Below are 11,634 nucleotides of genomic sequence, written 5' to 3'. Positions count from 1 at the left end.
GCTGGGCTTCCCTAAGCACTGCCCTCTCCACCCTGTATCTCATACCGCTGGGGCAAGTCCTCAGCTCAGGAACTCAGGATCTGCAGGGTCCTTGGCTAATGTGACAAAAATGAATTTCAGCACGTGCCAGTTAGAGACATGGACAGAGGTTTATTTGAGGAAAAGGGAAGAAATACACATTCAAGAGGGAATGCAGGCCACCTCAAGATGAGGAAGGCATACTGGGGAGGGCAGGGCTCTTTTCTTATTGGGGACTTTCGTGAGGCGTGGGCTAGAGGAGGTATGTGAGGATGATCTCAGTCTGGTAGTGCTGAGGCAGTCTCTGATGATCTGGTCAACTTTAGGGTCCTTAGGTTAATTGGGATCTTCATTATCTCACTGACAGATAAGCCAGAGAGTGTCATAAATTATAGGTTTTTAAAAAAATATTGTAAGATAGGAGGATCACAGTTCATGGACAGCCTCAGCTACTTAGTGAGGCCCTTTGCAACTCAGTGAGGCCCTGTTTCAAAATAAAGAACAAAAAATAGAGCTGGGGGTGAAGCTCGGAGGTAGAATGCCTGTGGGTTCCGTCTTCAGTACTACCCAAAAAAAAAAAAAAATATATATATATATATGTATATGTATATGTATATATCTCCTGCCTTGTTATCAATGCGCAGGACAATTATAATTTTTTTTTTAGTTAATTCTAGGATCTATAGATCAACTAGGAATTTGAGAGAGTTAGGCCTGAGAAAGAGAACTGGTTTTGGGAGTAAATGATAAAGCACTTCAGCTCCAGGTTCATATATATATATATATCTGGCACGTGTGTGTATGTGTGTAAGTTCCATGATTAAACCCCTGAGTCCTCCCCTATTCTTTATTTTGAAACAGGGTCTAAGTTGTTGAGGTTGAACTCGAGCCTTCAATCCACCTACTTTTTTTTTTGCAGTACTGGGGATAGAACTCAGGGGCATTCTATTTCAGAGCTACACCGTCAGCTCTATTTTTATTCTTTTTTTTTGAAACAGGATCTCACTGAGTTGCAAAGGGCCTCACTAAGTAGCTGAGGCTGTTTGTGAACCCACATCCTCCTATCTCAGTCTCCCAAGTACTGGGATTACAAGCATGTGCCACCACGCCCGACATCCAGGTTCTTATACTAAAGTTATATTTTACTTTTCTTTCCTGTCTCCTTTCTACCTATTTATTTCTCCTATCCTACATCGTACCTTGTGACAGTAGAGTGTGATTCTCATTGAATAGATGGGGGAAAAAAGAGGTTCAAAGCAGGTTAAGTCCTCGGGGACAGGTGGCTCTGGGGGCTTGGTGAGGACCTACCATCAGGCCACCCGGGTACCATCTCCACAATGGATACTGCTTTTGCCCAGGGCCTCTGGTGGCAAACTCAGGAGTTTTAGAAGTTTTAGAACCTGGGTTTAGAGCCACCTCAATGGCTGAGCTCTTTGAAAGCATTTCCTTTCTTTTTAAATGCTCAGCCCCCACCCCAATCTAAATTTCTAAACTTGCAAGAATGTGCTGTTCAGACACACATGATAATAGAGAACTACACTGACTGTTGAGTCATTGCAACCTGTGCTCTGCAAAGCTAAATCCCAGTCGTGAGGCTCCAAACCCCTGGCTGTTAAATGCAGCCTAGAGCCACAGAGGCACCAGCCTCACACGCTTCCCCTCTCTCCTGTGTTTTCATTACAATGAATTTCCAAATGCATAAAAAGTGATAACGAGAATGTGGGTTCCTGTGAGACTAGGAGGTTGTTTTGGTCACAGAGACACCTGGTGGCTCTTGTGATAAACCATACTGTCCCGTCAAAGGACACCTCTTTTGCCCCCCAAGAGAGCAAGGCACTGGCCCTTGAGAGGAGGTGGCTTTTCACCAGGAGCATAATGGATGGTGGATTTGGGGGCCAGAGCCAAGTGGGTTTGGGTTCCCAAGCTGTCAGTGGGAATGGGAAGTGGTGCAAACAGCTTTTGAGGCTTGTGAGGTAGAAACCCTCCCACCTCGACACAGCTTGCCTGGAGATGCCTTTCCATGCCTTGACCTTCCAGGGATCTGGATCAATTCTCAGCAGGTCCATCCTGGGCTCAAGGCCACATCTGTGTGTGCAGGTGGCTGCGACTGGGTCAAGATTTTGCAAGATGAGAGGCAGGATGGCATTGTTTCCTCCGTGGCCCAATGTAGTTCCACCCACAGGGACAAAGGACCCTCTACACAAAATCACGTTCTGAGCCAGCGTGGGTTATTATGCTGATCTTTCCCACCTACTTCCTATATTCCTACATATTTAAATTTTTCCTGTGAGCATTTTTGCGGGATAGGGATGAAACCCAGGGGCATTTTACCTCCGAGCTACACTCTCAGTCTTATTTTTTAATTCTTTATTTTGAAACAAGGTCTCACTAAATTTAGTGAGAGGGCCTAAGTAGCTGAGGCTGGCCAGGAACCCACGATCCTCCTGTCTCAGCCTCCCAAGTACTGGAATTACACATGCGCCACCACGCTGTGCTGTGTGTTTTTCTACTGCTGGGATTAGAATCCAGGGCCTCACACAAGCTAGGCATTTTGTTATGTGGAGATAGAAATGCCCTTACCCAATTCCCACCCCATTCCCTCCCCCCCCCCTTCTCATGTTTGGCTTGTTGATTGATATGTATGTGAATGTACATTATGAACATTGGGTAAGGGCTAACTGGATGATGTGTGCATGCATGACTGTACCATCTTGTACTCCATTAAGATGTATGACTACAATGCACCAATAAAAAACTTAAAAAAATATAAATGCCATTTACATTTCAGAGGAAAAAATGTTAAATTTTCACCAATTCTTGTTTTTATTTTAGCCTCTGGGTGGTGTGTGTGTGAAACAGGGTCACACCAAATCGCCAAGAGCCTCATTAAGTAGCGGAGGTTGGCTGCAAACCGGGATCCTCCTCTCTCAAGCCTCCCAAGTACTGGGATTATAAGCATGTGCCACCACGCCTGGCTTGCCTTTGGGTGATTTTACATTTCTGTTTATTCATGTTTTTGAATGGAATAAAGGCAACCCTGGGATTTCAAGCATTACTTAACAGCCTCACTCTGTATCCTGTAATTTCAGCTGTTGTCTTTGTCTTCACACAAAGAAGAAAGGCGGACAGTAGACATCTCCCCTTGGAAGGAGCCCACAGGGCGGTGCTTACAGCCCCACCCCAGGGGAGTGTGGGAATGAAGAAAGAAGAGCAGGTTCCTCCCACCAGCCCCACAGGGGCAGTTTCTTGCTGTATTTCTCTGTCTATGTGTGCCAAAAAGGGTGTAAATAAGAGAAGGGTTAGAAAATAAGACTTTTCTAACCCAACAGGGAATTTGTCTAATGGAATATTGACTTTTCTTTCCTTTTTTAATTCTTGAAGTGCTGGGGGTCAAACCGAGAACCTCATCCATCCTAGGCAAGTGCTGTACCACTGAATTACATTCCCAGCCCCTGACACAAATTTTAAAGCAAAGAGAGAAAGCAAGAAAAAGCAAAAGAGAGGAAAATCCTCATGTAATTCAAGTAATCTTTTTCCAATTAGACTATATGATTGTATGATTTGGGTTTGCACTAGATTTTCTTAAAATAAAGCCATTTTTTGGTTCCTTAGTAAACTAGCAGAATAATTTGGGATTTTCTTTTTGTGTGTGGTGGTTCTGGGGATTGAGTTGAGCAATATTCTTGCTAAATTGCTAGGGCTGGCTTCATAACTGTAATCCTCCTGTCTCAGCCTTCTAAGTACCAGCCTTCTATGTGCCACCATACCCGGCTGGGGATCTACTTCTGTTTTGATATTGGGGATTGAACCCAGAGGCATTCTACCTGCAAGCTACATCCCCAGGCCAATTTTATTTCTTATTTGGAAACAGGGTCTCACTAAATTGTTGAGACCCTTACTAAATTGCCAAGGCTGGCTTTGAACCTGAAATCTTCCTGTCTCAGCCTTTCAAGTACTGGGATTATGCACCATGATGCCTGGCTTAGATCTACTTTTTGACATGTCAATTTCCAGATACTATTAAAAAGTGTAATAATAATAATTATTATTATTTTTGTTTTTCTGTGGTGCTAGGTATCCCATGATGCTTCCTCACTAAGGTCTTCACGCCTGAAAATTGATCAGGAATGGACAGATGCTGTGATTTATATGGTACCTGGGGAATCATATCAAGGAAGTTTGCTCAAGTGTTAGAAAGCATCTACTAAAGTAGAATCCTTAAGGTGGCACTGACATTCCCTTTCCATAGTGGAGCACACATACAATGTGAAATTTCCATCCACAAAACCCATCTAGCAGCCGGGCGTGGTGGTGCACACTTGTAATCCCTGTGCTTGGGAGGCTGAGACAGGAGAATCGCGCAGGTTCGAAGCCAGCCTCAGCTGGCTTAAGAGACCCTGTTTCCAAATAAAAATATAAAATAGGTCTGGGAGTGTAGCCCGGAGGTAGAAGGCCCCTGGGTTCCATCTCCAGTACCACCAAAAAAACATAAAACACACATCTAGCAAGTGTAGCAGGAAGTCAGGGTGCTAAAGGGCATTGAATCAGCACAGGGGCACACCCCTGCCCTCACCCATCTAGCTATAAGGTCGCACTGCACCACAAGAGTCACCTCAGTGACTCAACAGAGGACTGTCATAGTCCCTGCTCCACTGGCGACACAGGCCTTATCCCTTTCATACAGTTCTTTACTTCAGCGTCTTCATCTCTAAAGCCTTTTCTCAAACACATGCACGATTATGTTTGGGTATGTATGTTATGCATGGATATGTTTGGGAAGAAACATGAAATCTGCTTAAGGATCATGTTATCAGTCTGTCTCCAGAACCTACAGTTGAGCCAAAGTTCTAAAGTAAGCAGTCTGTGTCTATGGTGACTTCACAATGTCCATTTCCCTCCGGGGAAGGTAACCAACCATACGTCCCAGTTTGCCCAGAGAGTACAGGTTCTGCCTAGTGGTCCTGGTATAATTACTAATGATGCATTGTTCTAGCTGGCATGGTGGTACATACCTGTAGTCCCAGTACTTGTGAGGCTGAGACAGAGGATCACAGATTTGAAACCAGCCTCAGCAACTTAGTAAGACTGTTGTTTCAAAACAAAAAATAAAAAGCTCTGGGGCATAGCTTAGAGATAGAGTGCCCCTGGATTTAATCCCCAGCATCACCAAAACAAAAAATCCAATTCAAACCAAAACACAAAAATCAACTAAAACAAAAGCCCCAAGAAAACAGTACATCCTTCTGTTCTTGAGTGTCCTGGTTTGTATGACAAATTGCACTGTCACCTAACTTTAGGTCTAACTGGCGTAGGGCCGTGGGCTACCCCAGGATGCCCACAAAGCTTATCCAGCAGAGTACCTCCATCCAGCTTTTTCTATTCCCCTTCCCATCATACTCCTTCAGGGCCAAAGTACCCAAATATATCTGTGCATAAAATACATACCCAAACAAACAATGCATGTGGTAGAGAAAGGCCTTTTGAAAACAATGGTCTTGAAGCAGAGAACTGTGTATGAAAGATATAAAGCCTGTTTCGCCAATGGAGTGGGGACCTCTAACAGCTGTCCCCCACCACTACCAAGGGCTCAGACCAGTGCTGGACAGATCAACAGGGTTTGGGTCACCCTTGTGTCCCCACTATTAAAATCTCATGCTCCTCTATCCCTCACAAGTCATCAGGCCAAGCCAGCGCCCGGCCGATGTCCTCACTGGAGACGGCCACGGCATCCCGGAAGGGCTTCCCACGCACACAAAGCCAGCCACAGGCAGATTTTGGATGAATAAAGCGAAACTTTATTTTTATAATGCATGGAAAGTTGTTGAAGTAGAAACTTTTATCTGACCAAAACTATTCCTTTGCACACATAAAAGGTTATTTTCTGTACAATTACATAAATATTTTCATGTCTACATATGCACACAATGCTTGTGGTCCTAGAAATTTTTAAAAAATCAACACAATTAGATTCTTTAGAAGTTGATTAGCCTAGTTCCAAAACAAAAAATATTCCCCAAGTAAAAACACAAAGAGGATAGTATGGGAGAGAAGAAAGGGGCTGGTAGAGAAGAGAAGACTGAAAACAACAAAACACAACTAAATCCTGAACTTGGGTTTTAGAAGATAAAACCCAACAATAACTAAATTATATGCAAAAATTGAAACCAACCATCCAAAGTAAAGGTGAGATGACCTCGTGACCAGCTGCATTCGTTGATACAACTAACACTCTACCTGGCTGATCTGCTTTTCCAGGAACAAGGACCCTCTTCTACTTTATTCTTATCAAACAAACTGGTGGGTAAGGATGCAGAACTAGAAAAGAGCACTCAGAGCCAACAAACGTGGCCATGTATACTGGCCACCTGATCCTAGGCAAGCTGCCTGCCCTCTCAGAGGCTATTTCCTTACCTGTAGAGTGTGGAGAATAATAGCTATCTTGCTACTTTGTTGGGGAAACAGAGGTAACCTACCAAAAGTACTAACACTGCCCTGGAAAATAACTGACACACATAAATAACATTATTTTGCATGAGACCAGGGTTTTACCTTAATCTGATTCTGCCAGGCTGTTCCCAGGTAGTTCTGACAATCACCACTGATTTTTTTTTTCAGTACTGGGGAGCCATTCAAGCTATATTCCTATTTTTAATTCTTTATTTTAAAACAGGGTCTCACTAAATTTCCAAGGGCCTCACAACTTGTTGAGGCTGGCCACAAACCTGTGATCCTCTTGTCTCAGCCTCCCAAGTACTGAGATTACAAGCATGTGCCTTCATGCCCGGTGTTTTGATATGAGTTTTTAAAACTAGGTGCATCCCTGTTTCTCTGATGTCACATGATCACAAACAGCCACTGACAGGAAAAAGTAGATTTTCCCCTGTAGAGCTGTGGCTGTCCCCTCTGCAGGTGCCTGTTTGGTATGCAGAAGGCTCCTGGAGAATGTGCTCCCTTCTAATCCAGAGGCAGCCAGGGGCCCAGTGACCTGAATGATCGACTGCACTGGGAGATCCTGGTGTGCACACGCCTCCCACAGGGCACCTGTTTCAAGCACCACAGGCTGCAGCAGACACTTAAGGATGCTTGAGGCATGAGCATCGAACCCCACTGGAAGCTGAATCTGGATTCCGGTTAGGCCCTGAGACCTCACCTCTGCTAGACAGCAGGAGCGTGCAAGACTTCAGAGAAGCAGTTCTTGGCAAGAAACAACTCTCTTCAGCACAAATTGGGAGAGCAGCCAGCTCCTGGGCTGCGGTGTAGGCCAGAGTACTCGGAGATGCCCAAGGGTGGCAGTCCTGCCCTAGGAAGATGGGTAGGTACATCCCAGTGTCAAGAACACCAAGCACACAGAAGGGGAGAAGACATTGTGCCAGCAGGAAACAGCAGGTGCGTTGGAGGTAAGCTGTGGTTTTGGACCCATGAGGCACATGGACATCATCAATAAGAGCCTGTGGTGAGTTTTATTGGTGTTGTCTGGAAAGGCCCAGCAAGGTTTCTGGTCCTGATGAGTGCGTTCCTCATTCCACAAGTCGCCAACACATATATCACAAGCAGAGGTATGTGAAGAGTGCTACCTTCCTTCCCTCTTCCGGAGTCCAAGTGAGGTTCTGATGGCACAGTGGGGCCAGGCTCTCCACCTGCACCTGGAGGTCCAGGCAGCGCAACCCCGCCCAGGCCAGGCCATGGGCTACAGGGGCCACTGAGAGAAGCGGCCAGGGGCAGCAAGTCCAAGGCCATGGTGGGCTTTGTTCCCCGCTGCTGACTGCTGGGGCTTCACATGCTCCGCCACAGCGAGTGGACACAAGGCCCCCCTTGCAAGGAGCTGGCCCCAGCCTGGCCCGGGTCTGCCCGCCAGGAGCTTTCAAATGTACTGCTCCTCATCCCTGTCATTCAGGAGCAGAGACCACTTGTCCCCACTGTCATCCATAGCGGCGCTGTGCCGAGAGAGCCTGTCAGATGTCAGGGAGGACAGAGACACCTGGCTGACGTAGCTGACTTGGTCCCACGGGGTGGCCCTGGGGGAGTCCCATCGCCGGTCATCCATGCCCACGTGCACACTGACCTGGGACGCGCTCAAGGGCTTCATGCGGCCGTGGGCCTGTGCCTCGTACCTCTCCAGGTCAGGTTTCCTATAGCTGGAAAGCAAGAACCCAAGAGCATCTGAGCCGCTCTAAACATAAGGGTCTTATCTCTTTGACACCTGGTGAAGCCCTCTCATTCATAACATGGAGTATCAAAACCTCATGGGTTTTAAAGGAAAAGGACACTGAACTCCACAAATAAAAGTTTACTGGATTTAGAAACCTCCCATACAAATACCTTGCACAGAGCAGGTAGACACCACTAACTTTTGTTAAGCAAATGTATGAATAAGTAAAATATCTGGTGTTGTTTGTTTCTGTGGTACTGGGGATGGAAGCCAGGGGCATTCTACTTCTAAGCTATACCCCTAGCCCTATTTTTTTTTCTTTATTTTGAAACAGAGTCTCACTGAGTTGCAAAGGCCTAAGTAGCTGAGGCTGGCCAAAAACTGAAATCCTCCCGTCTCAGCTTCCTAAATGCTGAGATTACAAACATGTGCCACCACACCCAGCTTAAACATTTGTTTTAACAAGGAAAAATAAGAGCACACAGGGATACCCATGTCTACATGATATTCACATGAACAGCTTATGGGCAGAAGAGTAAGAGCAGCTCAGCATGTGACGACTGGAAAGTGGTAAATTCCTGGCTCAGGGTGCTGACGAACCACTATCTGAACCCACTCAGACCTCCCTTCAGTGTTGGTAACAAGGTGCACGCCCATTCTCACCCAAGGGAGGCATGCTGGCACACTCCAGACTGCCATGAGCTCGCAGGAAAGGGCCCTGGTGACTCCTTGGCAAGTGCTCCTAACCCAGGACTTACCACTTGAGCTGCAGAGAAGAGAGCACCACAGACACGGAGGAGGCTGCCATAGCTGCGGAGCCCATCCAGGGCTGCAGCACGATGCCAGCGGGCATGAAGACACCTGCCATGGGAAGGGAGGTACGCACTCACCCTGATGCCCACAGAGGCCTCTGAGCCCTCCTAGAAGCTGGGCAGTGGGGTGCTGTAAAGGGCCTGGTCTCTGCCTGCCCTTCCCTGGCCTGGTACAAGTGGCATCCCTGCATCCGGGGAGAAGGAACCACAGTGATGGGGAGATGCAGGCAGGGGCTGGAGGGAAAGCACGGAGGTCCAGGAGTCAGCTGTCCTGGAAACTTGTTCCCACAGGGACAGGCTGCTGATGGCCACAGTGGTTGTCTACACAGTATCTGGCCTCCAGGGCTTCCTAACACCTTTAAAAGTGAAAAGAGCACCAGGTCCCAGCCAGCTGGGAGGCTCAGGGCAGCCGCGGTATGGCCACCTATTGGCGGCAGGGGCACAGATGCAGAAAAGGATTACACTCCTGGGGGCAGGAAGGCTAGCCAACAGGGGAAGTGGGGTAAGAACACAGTATTTAAGAACAGGTCCCGCTGGGTGTGGTGGCGCACGCTTGTAATCCCAGTGCTTGGGAGGCTGAGATAGGAGGATTGTGTAGGTTCAAAGCCAGCCTCAGCTACTTAGTGAGGCTCTCAGCAACTTAGTGAGACCTTGTTTCCAAATAAAATAGAAAATAGGTCTGGGAGTGTAGCCTAGGGGCAGAAAGCCCCTGGATCCCATCTTCAGTACTAAAAAAAAAAAAAAAAATAGGTCCCTTCATCCCACACAGGAGCACTGCCTTGCACAAAGGTTGGGAACATTCCCCGCCTAGTTCCTCAGGATACAAGGGGGAGTTACAAAGCACAAAAAACAATTCCCTCTATGGTCATTTGTGTGAGTCACAGTAAAACATGAATAGAATTCTTATTTTTGTCTTTTTTTTTTTTTGGTACTTTGGATGAAACCCAGGGGCTTTCTACCTCTGGGCTACACTCCCAGACCTATTTTATATTTTATTTGGAAACAGGGTCTCACTAAGTTGCTGGGAGCCTCACAAAGTAGCTGAGGCTGGCTTCAAACCTGCCCTATCCTCCTGTGTCAGCCTCCCAAGTAGTGGGATTAAAAGTGTGTGACACCATGCCCGGCTTGTTTTTGTCTTTTATTTATTTATTTTTTTGTACTAAGGATTGAAGTCAGGGACATTCAACCTCCAAGTTATGCCCCTAGCCCTTCTTATTTTAAAACAAAATCTTGCTAGATTTTTGAGAGTCTTGCTAAATTGCTGAGGCTATTCTTAAACCTATAATCCTCCTGTCTCAGCCTCCCAAGTATTGGGATTACAGGTGTGCACCACCACACCCGGCAGAAATTGTTTTTAAGGCAAGATTTTGAGACACCAGTCATTGTGGCCAGCATATAGCAGGCACCTCATAATGGTTATTTTTCAAATTACATGTTGTAATAGATGGTTCAGAAAACAGGGCCACAATAAATAAGTGGATGAGCATCTTGACCACCTTGTTAAAGAGGAGCAGAGTGAGTGAAACTTTGGGGTCCTCTTGGCAGCATCTCATGCACCTTCAGAGAGATATGAAGCAGGAACAAACACCTTTCTACAGCATGTCTAGCCTGCCAGCCAGCAAGGTGGGCAACCTCTAAGCTGAGCAGGAGCCTGGCAGGGAGACCTTCCAGCTGTGGGAGGGGCCAGTGGTGACATGGCAGCTGGGGAGCCGCGCTACCCACCTGCTGCGATGGGTATTCCAACCATGTTATAGATGAGCGCCAGTACCAGGTTGACTCGGATCCTCCGGACAGTCCTCTTGGAAAGGTGAATGCTAGCCACCACATCCAGCAAGTCATTCTGCAGGGGAGGAGCATGCTGAGTAAGGGTCTGTCCCACCACCCTCGCCACCTCCTCCACCTGGACATAGCAAGCTCACTCTGATGAGGACCACGTCGGCTGCCTCGATGGCGACGTCTGTGCCAGTCCCGATGGCGATACCCACGTCAGCCTGGGCCAGGGCTGGGGAGTCGTTCACCCCATCTCCCACCATGGCCACTTTCTTCCCTTCATTCTGGAGCTCCTGGACCTTGGCCACCTTATGGGAAGGCAGCACCTCTGCAAAGACCTTGTTGATGCCAACCTACATGAGGAGGAGATCGAGAGCCAGTGTCAGCAAGAGGTATCAAACAGTAGCAGGAATCTGCACATCACCCCTGCCCCCACCCCCAACCCTTCAGGTCAGTCACATCACCCAACCAAGCCCTGCAGGCTCAAGGTCACAGGGCAAGCAGATCCCCAGGAACCCTCAACCTTGACGACTGCCTGTCCCAGCTTGGCCCAACTCTTCTCTGAACGCTACCCCAGATGTCGGTTAGAATGGCAACAATTTGGCTGTGTCATTCCTCCTGTGGATTCCACCCAGTGAGGAGTGTCTAAGCCCCTTAGATTTCTGCTTCCTGGCTGGCAGCTGGTGCTACACCCAAGAGTGCACCAGTCAGCAACCATGGCATCTACAAATCATTGCACCACTCTGCACCCCTGTGGGATGCAGAGGATGCCTGCTATGTCTCCTTCCTCTTCATCCCAGTTTCTCATTGGACTGAAACATCCCCTCCCTCCCCTGGGAAGCCACATCCAGCCCCTGCCAGGATGGGGGTAGCTCCCAAAGGGTC

The 11,634-nt window shown here is 47.5% G+C and overlaps 1 protein-coding gene across 2 annotated transcripts in view; it reads right to left on the bottom strand.

The window, feature by feature from the left end:
• Nucleotides 1–7,879: 7,879 nt before the first annotated feature.
• ATP7B (ATPase copper transporting beta) overlaps nucleotides 7,880–11,634 on the bottom strand; it is a gene marked incomplete at both ends in the record, with an annotated part of 56,857 nt that continues 53,102 nt past the window's right edge. For both annotated transcript variants that reach the window (XM_080689949.1, XM_080689950.1), the window contains 4 exons: nucleotides 7,880–8,153; nucleotides 8,926–9,028; nucleotides 10,702–10,819; nucleotides 10,899–11,102. In XM_080689949.1, the coding sequence (XP_080546075.1) occupies nucleotides 7,880–8,153; nucleotides 8,926–9,028; nucleotides 10,702–10,819; nucleotides 10,899–11,102 (699 nt within the window). The remainder of the gene's footprint in view (nucleotides 8,154–8,925; nucleotides 9,029–10,701; nucleotides 10,820–10,898; nucleotides 11,103–11,634) is intronic.

This window comes from Muscardinus avellanarius (assembly GCF_963383645.1).
Source record: "Muscardinus avellanarius genome assembly, chromosome: 2".
Classification (NCBI taxonomy): Eukaryota; Metazoa; Chordata; class Mammalia; order Rodentia; family Gliridae; genus Muscardinus; species Muscardinus avellanarius.
This window is presented reverse-complemented; position numbering and strand designations above follow the sequence as displayed.